The 20,218-nt window shown below is 34.9% G+C and overlaps 1 protein-coding gene across 1 annotated transcript in view; it reads right to left on the bottom strand.

The window, feature by feature from the left end:
• Positions 1-13,943: 13,943 nt before the first annotated feature.
• kcnh8 (potassium voltage-gated channel, subfamily H (eag-related), member 8) overlaps positions 13,944-20,218 on the bottom strand; it is a 162,944-nt gene continuing 156,669 nt past the window's right edge. Inside the window, exon 16 of the mRNA XM_056480266.1 lies at positions 13,944-14,450. Within this exon, the coding sequence (XP_056336241.1) occupies positions 13,944-14,450 (507 nt within the window). The remainder of the gene's footprint in view (positions 14,451-20,218) is intronic.

Here is a 20,218-nt window from a genome sequence, read left to right as displayed (position 1 = left end):
CATGTCTAAAGACAATTTGGAGTAAACTTATGTCTTTAAATCTCTTTGTAAACTTGTATCGCACATGTGCTACCCTTTATGTAAATGATCCATGGATTATTCAACCATGGTGTTGTTAAACTATCCATAGTTTAAGTTATTTGTAGTGAAACACAAATTAGGAATGCACAATATTTTGTTTCAGAATAGACAATGCAACGTGCATATCCGCAATAGGCGCATTCCTAGGACATGCAATTTCCAGTCATGTTGATCAGGCAGGAAAAGTAATACTGCGATGTCCAATATGACGCAGTCCAATACAAATACAAATGTGCCGAAAAACATAGTTAAACCACTTATATAATTAACCATGGTTCACTTTTTTAGGGAACTGTGGCACATTTGTTATTTGAATGAAAAGTCTTTAAAAAAAAGATGTGAAATTGGTGGTGTTGTGGAGAGACCCTCTCATACAGTGCTTTGGGTGTATGGTAATACAAAAAAAAAAACACAATATATCTACTATGTGCATTACTTAATTACATCCCTAAAATTGTTATTATTATTACCACCGGAAGACTTTATTTTTAGGATACATAACAAATGATAAGATATCGCCCATCCCTACACATATCCCATTCCTTCAGAAACTCTTCTACCAGTACATGGCTACAGTACAATAACTGGCGTTCATACTGGCACGCATACTCAAGTACATGCACTCGCATACGCATTGTGTAAGAGTCGTCCCTGCTGTTCCTCCTGCCCTGAGGGCCAAGCAGAGGAGAAAAGAGAGACGGTGTGTGTGTTAAGTTGACCTTCATGCTTCTATGGTGTCTAATGCACAACCCTACATGGCATCTCTACAACCTACTTCAAGGGTAATACTCTCCACCCTCTTCAGAAGTCATGCAATTAAAAACAACAAACAGGCAGAAGCTAAAGGGATATCTCGGAAACCCCCGGAAAGAGTTTAAATGCAAAGTAAACAATCAATCTGTTTTTGATGATGAAGTTCATTATGACACTGTGGTTGAGGGTTTAGGCAGGGGTTGATATAGAAAAGCTTTAAATAGACTGCCGCTGAATTGATAGTGAAAAATGTAAAAGAACATGGCTAGATCTGAAATCACTTCATTTACTAACTATCCACTTAAAGTGATAGTTCCCTCATAAATAAAAAATTTGCCACTATTTACTTCCCCTCAAGTGGTTTCAGTGGTGGCTTAGAGACCTTAATTGGCTTCAATTTAAGAAAACACCTGCCAATTCAAAAATGCCAGCAAATTGAGAAAAGATCTTCATTCGTTTGACAGCACACGTTCTGCAAATCCTCAATACGCGTACACATTTTTTAAAAATGTGCTTAATTTTCCCACAATGTAAACAAATTAATAAAACGTGTTGCATTTTTCTCACAACACTTGCAAAAACAATTGAACACAGCAGAAATGTTTCCATATATATTTACATTAGATGTCGCCTACGCTATTGTTGTCTATTGGAAGGAACACGTAAATAGAGCCGCCATTTAGTAGCGCTCCTTTGAAATGAATGTGGGACCAAGGTGCAGTGGTGCATATTAATTGAAATATATGTAAGCGGCATATATAGTGCCTGTGTTTCCTTTACAAATATTATTGAGAATATGACATATTCTATTCTAAAACATTAAATCACTTACAAAGCTAACACGTATTCTAATATCTTATATAAATCATATAAATAAATAAATAACAAGGCTATTTATTAGAAATGAAATTTCATATTTTTCAGGAAATGAAAAAATCATACTTTAATAATAATATTGATTATAATGATGATGATGATGATGATGATGATGATGATGATGACGATTATTATTACGTAGAATATTGTTTACTTATTTTTTGTTTTTTGAAAAGTCTACTTTTACAATTTGACACATGCAAACCACTGCAGAAATGTAGCAGGCCCATGTCATGTACAGTACAGATACCTAATAAATAACCTACTATAAATTAAAACATTAACATATGTTTTTTGTTTTCACAGCTTTGGAGACATAACATAAATTCCGCTTTTAAATAAAGGGGATAAGTGGGAATAGAACACAGCCAGGAACTATGTTTTTTAACTACAGCTCCAGAGGTGTAGTTGCAAGGGCTCAAGTTTGCGATGCAGTTTGCGAATGTTCGTTGGAACGATGGATTTGGGAAACGCCAAATCAACGAACTATAACGACGGAACTTGCGAACTTAGTTGGCTAACGATGGTTTTTGGGAAACGCACCCAGAGCAAGAGAAATATACACATATACCACACATATATGTATATTTATGTGTGTTGTGAGAAAATGTGCAGCGTGTTTTTGTAAATTGTTTGGGTTGTGAGAAAATGCAGCGCTTTTATTAATTTATTTACATTTTAAGCAAATGCAGCGCAGTTCAGTGGCTAATTCGTAAGAGTTCAGTCATAAGAAAATCTATAATTTTAAAAAGATGGCGTGGCACCCAACCCCACCCCTAAACTTAACCAACATTGGGGGATGAGCAAATTGTACAAAATTTTATGAATGAGACAAATTCATACGAATTAGCCACTAAATCAAAAATGTATGAATTGCCGTGAGGTTGTTGAAATATCTTCTTTCATGTTCAGCAGAGTAAAGAAACTCATAAAGGTTTTAAAACAAGAAAAGGGGAGTAAATGATGGCAGATGATGACTTTTTGAGCAAACTATATCATTAACAAAGTGAATCAAATGAATTGGCAAATTCGGAGCACTGAAGGGATGCCGTTTGTTTGACTGATAAATTCTGCAGATGGATTCAATTTTCAACTTTTTGGTCAGATGTAACACTTAGTGAGCTGTCGACAGGACAGGATAGGATTCCTGGTATATACAATGTTGATTTAACAGTTAAATAATTATTTAGAATCTTATACCTATAAATTTAGCTGTGGATGCCGGCCTGTGGTTGGATGTGGAAATTCATTTGGCGAGCAAACTCTCACCTTTAGCCATTGAGTGTACATTGGTTTTACAGTGTCCCTCGTTGATCGCGGTAGTTACATTCAAAAAATAATTTATCATAGATGTTTTAAGGCTGGTAAAACCTCTCCTACACTATTATACACTTTCTTAAACAGGCGTTTTCACACCAGTCTCTTGTTTAAACACTCATGTAACTTCTACCTTCCTTTAGCATGCCAGAAGTCCCAACTTTTTGTGTAATGGTTAGAATCTTCCTCTGCCTTTTGGTGCTACAGTGGGTGCCTTTGACAGTGCAGAATATTTTCTCGACATTGTGGGGTTGTTGTGAAGAAAACTTAAAAATTACAAAACAAAAATACAGTACAGCACTTCAGAGTCACACAAAGCGATCATAGATTTATGTAAATTTGGCAAGCTGAACGCATTTTGTACTATATAGTTGACATGGCATGAAGGAGATTGATTGACAATGTTCTACAGCCAATCAGGACGCAGAACACAATGCGCTGTAAAAAAAAGCATGTCAAATTGCACAAAAAAAATCTGCGAGAGCACGAAAGTTGAACTGCGTTATGGCAATGGACCACAGTACACTCGTTATTGTGGTGCATTGTGGGATTGATTGAGTGCACTTCTGTGATTATTTTGGACTACGAATGGATGCTGCTTCAAACAGTGCACTATTTAAGCGTATGGGGTTGATTTCAGATAGATTTCAGATAGATGACATGTCTGCCAAAAACAATGTAATACATATTTAAAATGTAGATCTATAAATGTTTCAGGAAAGTCAGAAACTAAGCACTAATATGACAGTGTTCCAAGACCATTATATACAGTAATATCACATTTATTTCTCCCACTGGTCAGAAATAATAGCAGAACTCAGAACTTGTATGCACCAAACAGGCAATTATGTAAAGTAATAATTGTTGTTATGTTCTGGTCCAATTAAGGGAAGTTTTTAGAGTATATCGATTATACACAGAGAAAACAGTGGGCTGACAAGTGGAAAGTGCAGAATTCCTTTTGTCCTGAACCTAAGTGCTTTATATTAAGGGTTTTTAATAACAAGATATAGTTTAAAGGGATAGTTCACCCAAAAATGTCAATTCTGTCAACATTTCCTCACCCTCCACTTGTTCAAAGCCTGCTGGAGTTTCTTTCTTCAACATTTTTTCAATATCTATTTTGCGTTTAAGAGAATAAAGTTGGACAATAAATATAAATTTAGAAGTAACACAGTGCCTTAAAGAAGTAACTTTCCAGTGCAACCGGACACACCAATGCAACACAACAGAAACATTTAAATACCACACACATTCTGAAGGGCAGAATAGCCTGCTGCACTCCCAATGAAGTGGTAAGGTTTATAATCTAATTATTACATATTAAACCTTTTTAACATTATTAAAAGTACAGTACTTGCTGAGTGCCTGATGTTTGACCTTGAGTGCACTGACTCGCAACTCTAATGTGTCTAATGTTCATGTTCAAACTATGTTTGCTATTTTCAAGATCTGAGATAAACTATTTGCTCGTGGATGTAGGATGGCAATAACTGTTACATAAAATGGTATTCAGGTCAGGGGCGTAGCCGACATTTTAAAAGTGGGGGACGACTATATGAGATCATACGTCATATAATTAATTTATCACCTGTTCTAAATGATCTGTCTCTAAAAGTGAGGGGGACGGATGCACCCCCCCCCCCCCCCCCCCCGGTCCCCCCGGTTGGCTAACACTGATTATGAGATGTTTGTTTAGCCACAACATCACAGAATTGAAACTGTTTCTAAAATAGAAATTGTGTGCATTGCCATCACAAATATTTAGGTCAAAAACTCCTTTTAACATAAAATGTTTTTTTTTTGTCACAGCGCCATGTAGCTTGTAGTTAAGACACATGTACGTGTATTTTTATGATAGTAGTAATGGAATACTATTGTAATTGAATATCAAAGTAATTTAGTGAGTTTGATTTTTTTTCTGCTTGATAATATTACAATGTTAGATTTTCATGTTTTTTTAGACACTTGGCCCTATCATTCCACCTGACGCAATTTTGGCGTGTTGCTATTTTGAAGAACTGAAATTGACTGCGTCACTGACCATTCAGAACCAGGTCTAAATTTCAGCGCAGAGCGCGTTAGTTATGCACCTAAGTGGGTTCAAACGCTTACACATTGCTTAACATACACAGGATGTACAGCAATATGCAAATATCTTTACATATGAAAAAAAAAAAAGTTAATTAAAATGTTACAAAATAATAATGGTCTATATAAAAACCACTGCCTCTATGCCTTCTTCGTGCCTTTTTCAATTAATTCATGACAATTTTCATTGTATAATATTATTATTAGCAGTAATATTTATTATATGCATATTTATATTGGTTATATAAAACAAGTTTACATTTGTCCACCTGTGGAGTTTGGAGACGTACTGTATACATCACTATATGGGGCATAATAATAGGATGTGTGTTTGCATATAACAATTTGCAACAAACTTGCGTTTAACAAACGAAACTAATATGTAGGCTAATGGATGTCTTCCGTGGAGTGTGTACAAACCGTTTCCTTATCCAAGACAGTAAAGGAGTAAACAATAAAAGTAAAAGAAAGAGAAAGTAAAGAGGCCGAATGGAAGATGCTCGTTCTTTATCCTCACGCAGATTGTTTGTTAAACTGTTTTTTCACTTGCAAAGTCTGACATGTAAATAGCAAATGCGCCATGTAGCGACACAACTGACACTTAAAGGGAATGGAAGATGAGACTCTGATTGGTTAATGCATGTTATTGGTTTAATGCATGTTATGCTCTAAACACACCCATAACTATGCTTTTGCGCCATGCGCTGTAGACTTTGAGCGTAGATCGTTAAAATAGAGCCCTTGATTTCAAAGATTGATTTCAGCTTTGTTCGCTTAATGAAAATTATGTTGTAACCGTTTTAAGTTTTAGTCAACATTAAAAACACTGGTACGACCTGATACAGCTTTTGAAAAAATGTTTACAAATAAGAAAAATATTACAACATATTTGTAAATTAACACACAATATGTAAGTTAATAAATACTCAATAACCTTTCATCATAATATGCATCAAATAATTTTAACAAACCTAATTGCAATGTGTTGTCTCATCATTACTATTAATGGTGGCGTTTAAGAGGGGAAGCAGTTTTCCAAAAGGCATTTGGCATGCTGTCATCATGCTTTGATTTAGAATGCTAAAAGTCTAACAGTTACCTGAACACAGCCAGCACTTTAAAACCTTCTTCAAGAAGTTTCATCTCTGAATTCATCCCCTTTTTAAAGCCTCGCTGCTACAGCCATCAAAGAGCGGCTTTTGTAACAAACTCACCCACCTTTAGCAATATATTCCAAGACAATTACTGTCAATCCTCAGATTGCCCACAGTGAGCAATGTTCCCATTATTATGAGTAATCCATCTTTTTTTATATCTGAGGACTGCTAGTTTTGTGCAATTAAAGTTCAGTTATTTAGCCTATTAGCGGAATATCTGTCAGCTTATTGCTGACTATTTTAAGTCATCTTTTCGTGCGTGACTAGTCGGATTAGTCTCAAATGTACGTGACTACTATTAATATACAGCGTTTTCTTACGACTGACTAGCTTTACAGGCAACCCTTCAGCTAGTTAATTTGTTAAACAAATAAATCAGGCAAATGCAGTGTGCTTTACACCATGCAGGGCTAAATCTGACTAAATTAGAGGATAAAGTCTGTTACTAAGAAGAAGCTTGATTAGAAGATCTTGTTTAAGCATGCATTATTTCTGATTAAAAAAGCTGATTTTATATAAATATATGAATATAAATCAGCTGGTCTCAGCGAGAAAAACATTAAGATTAGAGTCTCTCTTCATTTTTGGTTTCCATACAAATGCACATGTCTGTATATTGATTGATTGACTGATTGGTTGAGCTACAGACACAAAACTGTGTGTCTTATGGTTTTGTACTTGTACTGAAACATGATAAACAACGTAAGGAATTATGTCAATGGTTTTATGATAGAGGTTATTCTACCAAATGGATTAAAAGGTGGGACTCGTTTTGGAAATATGGATCAAAATGAATCCTTGGTTCGAAATCATCAAAACCATCAAATACACAGTTTTCTTGCATTATTCGTATTTGGCTATAGTAATGAATTTGCAAATATAGTACGAAGACATTGGAATATTTTAAATTCAAATCCCGCTAGAGACACTGTTGTAAGATCCTCCATGAATTGTTTTCAAATGAGCCCATTAACTTGTTAGTGAGAAATGTTAGTGAGAGCGGATCAAGGTTCTGACGTTCTGATATCCTTTCTCAGTCCCTGAAGGTATTATAGATGTGGTCAATGCACACAGTGTAACTTCACACTAAATGTCAGTTTTTTTAGTCATCCCCATCAGGTAACAGTTGAAGATTAAAGATGTGATTTCTTGCAATACAAAAAATGTGATGTATATGATAAATGTCCCTTGGTTTAGCGTATGTGATAAAACAAGACAGTGTTTATAAACTCGAATGGCTGAACACAGAAGTAAATATACGATTAAACGATCAACAAATCCTATTTCTTTTCATTTTAATGCATTGATACATAACCTTTCGACATTACAATATTTTGGCATTGAACAAGCGAAGTTTCCAAGAAGGGGTGGGGATATTGATAGACTTTTATTTTTTTTGCATTTTGCATTACACATTGAATACTTTGTCCCCGAGGAAGTTTAAATTGAAATTTTTTTTGAAATCTTTTGTAATTGTATGTATGCATCTCATTTTGCGATATGTATTCTGTTGCATGTGTGTGTGTGTTTGTTTACTAGCTTGTTGGTTGATTGGGATGATTATTGTTTGCAGGTGTGATGTGTAGACCTGGACTATGGTTTCTTGAGTTTTCCCATTGTCTGGTTTAACCTGATGAAGACCGTGTAGGTCGGAACGTTGTTATATAAAAAAAGTAAGAGCTACAGTGGCAATGTGCCGATTTCGTTTGATCATATATTTTTATCATTAGAAATGACACTAGAAATGGGTATTTATAATTGCAATTTAAAACCTGAGAAACAGTTTATTTTTAAATGCTAATTAATCACAGATGGTTTGATAAAGCAAAAACATAATGAATCTGCAAAATTAATTCACACAAACGTTTATCTTATGAGGGACTTAAAGTACCCATACTTAAATCTTATATACAGTGCTCAGCATAATTGAGTCTATTTAGAAATTAATATTTCTATCCATTTCCAAGTGAATAGAGGTCATATATTTTCATGCGTTTGTACAAAACAGATTTATTAAACAGATATATTTATTAAAATATATTTTATCCACCTAACATCTTTAGAAATAGTTATAATCCATTATAATCTACATATAATGGAACCATTTTGAAGAAAATGGCATGCTTTGCTATAGCTTTTAAAGCAAGGGTGCCGTCGTCTCGAAATACAGCAGTGTCTGATGATACAGGGTTGGTTGCTTTTCCAGAGGTGAATAAGTTCAGTAGAAGTAATGGACTGACTAAAATTTGGACTGGAAAGACAAATTTAACCTAACACACAAAGCCGTGGATGCGCATCGCAGAGCATCAAGATGAGCATTTATAGTTTTTTTTTTAAAATGACAGATTGTTTTGTTTTGCTTTGTTCCATTCTCCATATCACAGTGGTCTAGTGCTGCCTGACTAGAGGATTTATATTAAGTCTAAGGATACAACGACTAATAGGCGATCCAGACTTCACACTTTACTAAGTCTGTTTGGTTTATGTTGAGACATTCTTTTATCCGGAATGTATGAAGGACTTATAAAAATTGTCTTGTGAAAAAAACGTGCCGAACTCAGCTCGAACACCAACACATTCGAGGGGTTGTATCAAGGGAAGCATATTGGTACGCTCACCCTGCCTCCCTGCCATCAGTTACTAGACACACAGACAACGCTGGACAGAGAATGGAACAAAGTGCAACAAATAATCAATCTTTTTTTTTTTAAGTAAAAAATATAAATACAGTATATAGTTGCAGATCAAGTTTTAGTAAAAAAAAAATGTCTAAAGAAAAAATTAAGTCTTAGCAAACTGTCTTTTCTTGAAACTGGAAAATTGATTTTTTTTAAAGCTGTAAAATAAGGATTATAGAAATATGCTTTAAAAGAAAATATAAGAGTTGGGCTATAGCGTCGCTACTAGCTTAACTACATTTCTCAGCAGCGTGGCGGCAGCATCACTACTTTATAATTCAAATAGCTTTTCAGTAGCAAAGCTATTTTTTTAGTCAAGTAGAGCAGTAGCATCCACACAAGCTACATTTACCGATCGCAAATCAATAAGTGACAGCACCATCATTCATGGAGCTGTGAGGCCGGTGTCCAGCCGATGAAGGTAAATCCATATGATGGTGAGAATGACGATTTTTTCTTCTTCCTGTTTTACGATGGTTGACAACAAACTTTTTGGTGCGTTACTGCCACCTCTCGCTCTGATCGGTCACGTCGCAAATCAATCATTGGGCTGACACGAGAAACTTGCTTGATGGAAAGATGACTGAGGGAGAGGAGTTTTATATATATATAGTTTACTGTAGTAAAGGCTAAAGTATACTATGGTAATTACTATTATTTCATGATAGTTATTAATGATACTACAATATGTAAGTTAGTGTAATTTTAGGCTTATCTGTAAATATTTCCCTTTAATAACTGAACTGAACAATTCTGCCCCATATGATTCATTGACAGTTTTAGTGATCACGAAGATATGAGTAATAATTTAAGTTGCTTCGATTTAAAAATTGAAAACTGCAAAAATAGCTTAAATGTAGCTACGCTACTTTTGCAAGTAGCTTTTAGCTTAGATTGCTACATTTCCCAGGGTGTAGCTTTTAGTGTAGTTAAGCTACATTTTAAATAACTTAGCTCACTACATTTTTCAAGTAGCTTTCCGACACTGGAAAATACTAAATCAGTTTTTCTTGACATGTCAATTTTCTTCAGTTTCCATGATTGACTGCAGTTTGAATTAGCGATTACTTAATAGATTAATCACTAAAATTACTAAGAAATCAAAACTAACCATATAATTGCTTTGTGGTGAATAATTCATCTGTGCATGTCGTCGTAAAACAAAAATTGCTTGCCCTTCTAATCTTTAATTGAAAATGAAAATACACTTCCTGTTTCTTTTCAGTAAAAATGATCAGATTATGCGATTTTGAGGTAATTGGCATGGCTAACATAAAAAATGGTGAACAGGAGGTGTCCGTTAGGTTGTAATAACTCCGATCTTCCAAAATGAAATGCCTACTTTACTACATCCATTCAGCCCGCGGTAGAAAAAAACAAGCCACGTCCTCTGTTTTCTCATTTAAAATTCCATTTAACTGCGTCACAATACGAAAACGCAGCTTCCGGTTCATGGGTACTTTAACTTTAATGTTTTAACACAGGCTTTTTGGAAATATGTGCAAGGTGCTTCAGCTTACATATTTGTAAAACTGTAAAAAACATACTTTAATAAATGTTTGAATGCAGTTTCTGAGTAAAATGAACACTATGGGGCAGAATGATGCAAACAACAAAGTTTGTTCCTTATCACACTAATGATATTTAAAGGGATATATTATCAATAAACAAATGATTATTTTATTTTAAACGATTATTAGCTCTTTTATCAACACTACATAAATGGATAACAAAAAAACATGAAACATGTCTATGAATTGATATCGAATATGTTTGCCTCATCTATCTATCTCTATATGGAGAACTTTTCTGATGCGGTCAGTTTGCTTGGTAGCTCACATTGTATGATGTTGTACTTGTAATATACACAACTCTGGTGTCTGGTGAAGCATAGATCTACAAAAGTGATTAAAGCAATGTAAAAGTATGTGATCGCAGTGCACTTTTGCCTGACGTTTGCTTTTGACAACAGTGAGTTCGTTTACATGGACACCAATGATCCAATTTTATTCCGATTAAGCCAATACTCTGATTGAGAGTGTACACAGTGAATTTTGATTACCTTAATCCGACTAAAGTCAAAATTAAACTGAACCGAAATCAAACTAAGAGATGTGGAGTATGCCAATATTAGTTGCATTATTGAAGTACTGTACAGACATGTAAGCACCTTAATCAAACTATTATCATGATTTAGGACTTTTGCGGAAGGATAGTCTCTCCACACTATTTTCTGCATCTACCTACTCAGTCAAGGACCACAGACACCTGCATCGAGAGTTTTTTTTCCCATACATTGTGCGGTATCAAATTCCATTAAAACTACACTCTTCCAGCTGTTCATACTCATCAAATATCATCAAATATTTGTCACGGGGGCATGCATGAAATGTTCCTGAATGTAAGTGAAAGTGCCAAACTGCAGTTAAAGTTGACATTAAAAACGAAATTACATATAACTCTGAAAAATATGTGGATAGCATGGTGGCGCAATGACGTTAATCGAATTATGTGCTATAACATGTAAAACAGGATCATGAAAGAAACATTCAAAAAGCAACTCATGTAAACACCTTAATCATATTATTGTCTTATTCAGATTAAGGCAAATAATTAATTACTGATGTCCATGTTTTCTCAGTGATAGGTTGCGGCTGGAAAGGCATCCGCTGCGTAAAACACATGCTGGATAAGTTGCCGGTTCATTCCGCTCTGGCGATCCCAGATTAATAAAGGGACTAAGCCGAAATAAAATGAATAAATGAATGAATGAATGAATGAAAGATGTCCATGTAATCGTAATCACTGTTGGGTATGGGCCGTGGTTTGCTGGGCGATCTGTACAACAAGCTACACCTTCTCATGAACGTGTAGAAGAAATTAAGACTTCTTTAACATATAACAAAATACCCTAAGTAAATTATTATTCACTGAGGTACATATTTCTAATTAGTCTGTAATTATGTGCTGTGTCTAGTCCAGTGGTACATTGTCACTAGCATGACAGTGTGCTACTGACACTCAAAAATGCAAGCATCCTCACCCAAAGCGAAAAGTTTTTGACAGTAAGTAAAAAGGCAAGACTGTTAAAAGAGTCAGATGCATAATTGAATAAAACCATTTAATGAATAAATGTAATGACTAATTTACAATTCCTCAGATGTACACGCTGGTGACTGGTGTATGTGTGCATCCATGTGTTTTTATTATTTTATATGTGTTTACTACTCAAATCTGCATATTAAGGAAAATCTGGAGGATGTGAAATGGCCAACATTACTCACGAATGTCCACGATGCATTAAAGGCTTATGCTATTTAGTTATGAGTCCACTTCATTCGCTTTCATGCAGGATAAAACTTAACACAGATCAAATGTTAGCATTATATGATCATAATGTGAATACACCAGTTGAGGTAGATAATATTTAAAGGGCTAGTTCACCCAAAAATGAAAACTCATCTTTTACTCACTCTTCATTGTTTTGTCCTCTGTTAAATACAAAAAAAGATATTCTGATGAAACTTGAAAATTGGCAACTACTGATATCCATAATATCTTTTTTCCTAGTTAGGATGTCAATAGCTACCGATTTTCAACCTTCTTCGAATTATCTTCAGCCCAATCCCAATTCTACCCCTTAGCCCTTCCACTTACCCCCACCCCTCGTTTTGCGAGAAAAAAAACGTTAAATTTCGCTATCTATAATCCATAATCATAACTCCTGTATAGAAGTTCCACAACATTCTGACACTCCATGACACTCAAATACCCTGTCAGAAAAGTCTAGTGGCTGGGAATGGGCTTTTTACAGCGTCTGTTATAATGTTAATGTTGTTTTCGTGTGTTTACATAGATGAATATGGCCACTGTGTAAATGCACAGTATAGTTATGATCTAATTGCCAAAAAAATTGATTTTTATGATAACATAATATATGCCTTCAGTGATTTCCTGAAGATAAATACCAAAAAATAACTCAACAGGAATAGCTACACTGTAAAAAAAGTAATTTTATGGTTTATTTCCGGCAGCTGGGGTGCTGGAAAAAAAACATAAAATAACATCCGCTAAATTACAGAAATTTACTGTAAAATAACAGAGGTTGAATTACAGAAATTTACGAGAAATTTAAATTCAAGGAAATTTGTGTAATTTAATGTCCGTTATTTTACGGTAAATTTCTGTAATTTAACAGCTGTTATTTTACTATTTTTTCTGGCACCCCAGCTACCAGAAATAAACCATAAAATTACGGACTTTTTTTTACAGTGTACAGCAGTCGCCATCATCTGATCTCATATGAAGCAAGAGATCGCAATGACATATGATGACGTGTGCAGGTGCTGTAGTGCTGTCCCATTTTAGGGGTACATTTTGAAGCCCTTCCCCTTCAACAGAAAAACAGAAACTCATAAAGCCTTAGAAGCACTTGAGGAGTATATTTTCATTTTGTGCTGAACTATCCCTTTAATGGTCTGATAATGATTTTCACAACACGATGACCCCGGGCGGTAAACTGACACCCTGTTCTGCTTCTCCTAGCATACCAGAGATCTTTCCCTTGCATTTGTTGTAAGTTTTGCATGTGAGCACTTCAAAACTATTCATGTTAATGGCGTCCATGCTTAGTCAAAACTCGATAGAATGTACTGATTTAATCAACTGTTAGCCTCCCATCGAATAATGATTTGCAGTTAAATGTATACCTGCTGCATATTTGTGCTAATTGTAAAATGTACTATTTCCGAGCACAAACAAGTTTCTTTTTTTAATCTTGAGATATCCCTTTAGCTTCTAGTATTGAAAGACATGCCGTTAGAGAGATTATCTTAAAAACTGAGATGGTAAACACGTAAATCTTCGAAGGAACCATTGCTCCATGGCTTTGGCAGTGCGTGTACCACTTATCTGATCAGTCTAGTCCTGAGTCCAGGTCAACACGCAAGTTTTTTTTCCAGTGGAACTTGTCTGTTTTAAAGGTTGATTGCTACAAACCTAGAGACCTGAGATCCTCCCCTTCTCCCAGCGATGGCTGTCCCACTCGGGGTAATGTTCCAGGGGCATGTGGGATGTGTTGGTGATGTTGTGGAAGAGGTGTCTCCAGGCTCTGCGAGCGGGTCCGGGCGACTGCGCTGTGTGGAGAAAGGGCCAGTAACGGCTGTCTGAATCTGTCCATATGGGGTGCTGTGGAAAGTGCGATAGGAAAGGAACCCGGAGATGTGGTTGGGCAGAGCACCTGTAGTTCTTGTGGTCTGAGTGGAAGCGATATAAGGCCTCCAGGATGTATTCCGGGGTGCATCGGTGAAGGAAAAGTTGGGCTTGACCAGGATGAACCCTGGCCCTGGAAGTGGACTGGGGGAGAGGGATGTCCCGAGGTAAAGGTGGACGTGTAGACACCTGGTGTTTGTGGTGAAGCCATCATGGATTCGATGAGAAAGGCAAGACTCCGCATGACTCGTCCCAGTTCAGCCACTTCTCGTCCCAGGGAGCTCACCTGTAACATACAACCATTAACAGTTGTCACTTTACAGGCATAAGGAAACAGTGTTAATCTTTTGACATTAGGAATTACTGTGCGTTCACACCAAAAGTGGCGAGAGCATCAAAGTAGCAGAAAGTCATTTATTTTCAACAGGAGATGGCGGCGATATGCAGTGGAGTGCCATGGGCGCGTCTTCGCAGGTGTGGGTGTCGAGGAGAGTTGAAATCAAGCAAGCAATCGGAATGTTGAAGTCCACCACTTCTGGTTTCCAGAGAACAGTCCTGTGAACTTTGGCTCCGACCACAGTTGTTCCCAAGGGTTTGATTATTGCTGTTGCCTAATTTCCAATTATTTACCATGTTTTCTTATAGTGACATACATAAAAAGTTACTACAAGTATAAAAAGTTACAACTTTGCATTAATGTTATTATCATTTTTTTTTAAAGTGGGAATCTCATGCTAACTATAATGACAGTACCAAACAGTATTGCTGCTTCAGAATTTTTCAGACATATGGATATATTGGATAAGTGGAGCAAAGTCACATATGCAACAACTTGATTTTCCATAGTTAAATAAATTTTATTAAAAAGTGCGCAACTAGAATGACTGTTTTTATGCATGAATGTAACTGATTTGCTGATATGCTGCAACAGCCGCTTTAAATACGAGATCACTGTAGCGAATTTTGTCACTCTCACCAGCAGAGCAGGGAAGGCGGTCAGCTTTGTCGTTAGGGTGGCCAGAGCGAACTTTGATGCTCTCGCTGCCTTTGGTGTGAACGAACAGTTAGGATTTAACAGTCAGACTCCAAACACAACAATATTTTATTTGGATAAGCTGTTAATTTGTATTAAAGTTAGAGCTAATGAAGTATAAAAATATAAATTGTGCATATTAGCTGTAGACCTTAAGAATAGCATTGTGCACTAAACAGTTATAATAGTGCCAAACTTGATTTCATAAGAACTTTAATTTTTTTTTTTTTAAAAAAAGGCATTGTAATGAATGATTCAACAGCGAAATACATCCCAGGAGGAATGTTTTTTTTTTTGCAGTTTTTGTTTTCACAAATCCACTAGAGGCCCATGTGTACGCTTTTTGAGATCTTTCTCTTGCGAGTGCCATTCGCGTCTGCTCTGTGTCTCAAGGCTGCTGACATATGTGGCGAGCCACTAGGCAAACTGGTAACAGCAGAAAAGCCATCCACACGGAGGCAAGCGGTAAGCTTGAAAACAAAATAAGCCATCTGCGGCGTCATACCACCCCGTAGCATTAGGTTGAAAGACAAAATGCAGCCATACGTACCTGCCGCTACATAATTTGTGCTCTCCAGAAATGTATACAGAGGTACGTATTCACATCAAGCCTGCGTTGGTAAGATTACTGAACAGAAGTGGAGGATTATTTATTACTGTGTAATATAGTGAAATGATGTATAATTATTTATTCAAAATACTAAATCCTACTGATATTTTAATATAAATATCATTATTTTATATTTCAGAGGATTTAAATTTTGGACAATTTCTTGTCTTTAAAATCTAATATTTTACACTCACTCACTATCCTTCAGCTTAATAATAATAGTAATAATAATGCATTTTATTTAAAGACACCATTCTTGACACTCAAAGTCAACGTACAAGATAGCAAGGACAGTCAGTTAAAAAAACACAGTATAAAAGTCGATAAAACAATAAAAATTCCCGGATGCCACAGCAAAATGAACCGCTAATTACTCTGCATATATTTTTTACGCGGATGCTCTTCCAGTCACAACCTCCAGCCACAACCCAGCTGTCAGGCAGTCGCTGGAATCATATAACTCACCAGGACTCACTTACACCAATTCACAGTCACCAGATTACTGATTGCTATCACCTGCGCACAGACACACTGCATAAAAAGCACCTCTGGTCACTGTCACTGTCGGTCCTGAAGATCACACTCTGAGATTCACCTAATCCCTCTCCAGCACTTCCACGTCTATCTCCAGCATTTCCAAGTTTATCTCCTGTGTTCATTCAACTCCAGTGTCCCATTGTTTGCTGTGCTTCTCGTCTTCCTGGATTCCCGCTATGTGTGCCGTGTGTTTGCAACGTCCTCCATGTGTTTTTACCAACCTGCTACAAACTCAGTTAAGCTTCCTTATTTGCCTTCAATAAATCCTTGTGTTAAACATCCTCTTGTGTCCAGTTCCTAGAGTGTCATGTCACCAGCACTGGGAAACACCCATACTCTCTAATTTATAATATACAATGTAATGTTATTTTTTTATGCATTTACATGTACTTATATATTTTTAAATACATTATACAATACAAAATTATATAGTGCAAACATTTATTCCAAAATTACATCTGACTTATTTAACATTTATTTCAATAATTGTAAAGGGAAAAAATTCTAAAATGTATTAATTTCTACATTTTTCTTTTTCAGTTCTAAACACAATGTAGATTCCATTACATAAAGACCTGTCCAAGTATTTTCAAAAGGGGTGCAAAAAGCAAGCAAATAACGAGAAATGAAAACAGTTTCCCACAGCAACAGAGCAGTATGATCCTGTAAGGCCATGGGTCGTCCCTCTGCGTCCACCCATCTGTCACTGTCTGCTTCAGCCAGCAGCTTTCAGGTATTATTTATTTAGCTCCCATGGGATGTCATTGTTCTTTGTTGACTTATTGATATTTAGTTATTTCTGGCTTCTTTCTTAGCAAAGATCATTACTTACAATCCCTGCTGTAGATCTGGATTCTTTCACACAGGGTCTTTATGAATATTTACTTTCTCTGTTATTCTTTTGACTTTTAAATTTGAGTGAAATTGTAATATGTACATTTACACTAAATGCAATAGACTGACAAAAATATTATATATATATATATATATATACACAGTTGAAGTCAGAATTAGTATCCCCCCTTTGAATTTGTTTTCCTACTTTAAATATTTCCCAAAATGATGTTCAACAGAGCAAGGAAATTTTCACAGTATGTTTGATAATATTTTTTCTTCTGAAGAAAGTCTTATTTGTTTTATTTCGGCTAGAATAAAAGCAGTTTTTAATTTTTATGAACCATTGTAAGGTCAAAATTATTAGCCCCTTTAAGCTAATAATTTTTTTGACAGTCTACAGAACAAACCACCGTTATACAATAACTTGCCTAATTACCTTAATTTGCCTAGTTAACTTATTCACCTAGTTAAGCCTTTAAACATCAGTTTAAGCTTTATAGATGTGTCTTGAAGAATATCTAGTTAAATATTATTTACTGTCATCATGGCAAAGATAAAATAAATCAGTTATTAGAGTTATTAAAACAATTATGTTTAGAAATGTGTTGAAAAAATCTTCTCTCCCTTATTGGGGGAAAAATAAATGGGGGCTAATAATTCTGAATTCAACTGTGTGTGTGTGTGTATATATATATATATATATATATATATATATATATATATATATATATATATATATATATATATATATATATATATACACACTTTATAAAGCATATCTTGTTCGTTTCATTTCAAATTCCCTGTGTTGGTGTATAGAGCCAAAAATGTTAGAATTGTGTCAATGTCCAAACTGTATGTATTTACAGTAGATATATGTGTATATATATATATATATATATATATATATATATATATATATATATATATATATATATATATATACACGCACAACCATCTCTAGGGTTTACAGAGAATGGCCCGAAAAAGAGAAAATATCCAGTAAACGGCAGTTCTGTGAAAGAGGAGAATGGTCAGACTTGTTCGAGCTGATAAAATGGCAACAGTAACTCAAATAACCACTCGTTTTATTAAGTGACCAAATGGAAACTCATCTATTTATTCATTTTCCTTTGACTTAGTCTCTATTTCAGAGGTCACCACAGTGGAATGAACCGTCCACTTGAAAACTCATTCATTCTGTCATTTTCTTTTCGGCTTTGTCCCTTTATTAATCTGGGGTCACCACAGCGGAATGAACCGCCAACCTATCCAGCATACATTTTACACAGCGAATTCCCTTCCAGCTGCAACCCACCACTGGGAAACATCCATACACACTTATTCACACACATACACTACGGACAGTTTAGCTTACCCAATTCACCTGTATCACATGTATTTGGACTTGTGGGGGAAACCGGAACACCCGGAGGAAACCCACGTGAACACAGGGAGAACATGCATACTCCACTCAGAAATGCTAACTGACCCAGCCAAGGCTCGAACCAGCGACCTTATTGCTGTGAGGCTAACGTACTATCCACTGCGCCATCTTGCAGCCCCACTTGAAAACTCTTAATTAAAATTAAAATGAACTTTTCTGTGGTTAAAACAATGTTAATGTGTTGTCTAAAAATGAATTCCAACATTTCTGAATACATGGCACATTTTTGCTATTATAACCAAGCTCTAAATGACAACATGGCTACTTAAAAATATTTTTAAAAATTAAATATTGACACTTCCTATCTTAATTTTGCAGTAAATGGAAACATTGTTTACAATGTTTAGATTTACTGCGAATAAATGCTGAAAATAAAGTATGTTTTTACAAATATTTTTTTTTACTTTATTCTATTATTTTATCCTAATAATTAATCTATCAAATGTGCATTAATAAAGCCATTCTGAGTGAAATGAGTTCTCAAATTACTTTTTTCTAGAAATAGCTCCATGTATGCACTAAGACTCTTTCACACAAAGAACAATAACTATTATGACAATAAAGTTTCTAAAGTTTCAGACCACAACAAAAATGTGTCTATAAAGTGGAATGACACAATTGGAATCTTGTTTGGAACTATAATTTTTTTTCCAACTGAAGAACAACAAAACATTGACATCCAATCATTTAAAAAAAAAAACAGATAACAACTGCAATGTGTAATTGTTACAAAAAAAACTCTAATTGATGTATTAACATGCACACACATCACCTACACTGAAAAAAAATGTCTGCAAAATTGTTGCAAACAATTTATATATTAAATTTAAACAAACTAAATAAATTTAGTAATGTTCAACTTAATTAGTTTGTTTAAATTCAACCCCAAATAAATTGTTCACAATCTTGTTTTAACCTTGATTAATAATAAACTTTGATTTATTCCTTGTAAATTCAAGGAATAATCTTTGAATAATTTTTTTCCGTGTATATACTTTACACTCAAAAAAATATTTATTTGTTATTAATCTGTTGCTTGTTCAAACTACTTATTTAAAATTAGCTGAAACAACACAATTCTTAAAATTTTATTGGCACAACTTTATTGTTTTATGGTCAATACACTTAAATTTGTAAAAACTAATAAGGTAACTTCATGTTGTCCCAACACAAATTGATTAAGTTAACTTACTATTTTTAACAAATTTATGTGGATTGAACATTAAAAAATTAAGTTGTGCCATTGAAATTTCAAGAATTGTGTTGTTTCAGCTCATTTTAAATAAGTAGTTTGAACGATTTTTTTTTGAGTGTATAATTGCAGGTTAAGTGTGTTTATATATAATAACTGTTAAAAGCTATTAGTTCCTTGTTTATTAGTTAAAGTTATTAGTGACTGATAAAGTTACGGTAACTAATAAACTTAATTTTCTGAATTTAGTGCAATATAATATGCACCTTTTGTAAAGCTTCTTTTGAACAATAATTATTGTGAAAAGCGATAAATCTTTAAACTTGAATTGAATTAAATTAACATCACTAGTATGGATGCTAATATAGATGTTCTCATAATTATGTCATACCAACAAG

The sequence above is a fragment of the Danio aesculapii genome, chromosome 19, assembly GCF_903798145.1.
Source record: "Danio aesculapii chromosome 19, fDanAes4.1, whole genome shotgun sequence".
Classification (NCBI taxonomy): Eukaryota; Metazoa; Chordata; class Actinopteri; order Cypriniformes; family Danionidae; genus Danio; species Danio aesculapii.
The sequence above is the reverse complement of the archived record's forward strand: the minus strand, read 5'-3'. Positions and strand labels throughout refer to the sequence as shown.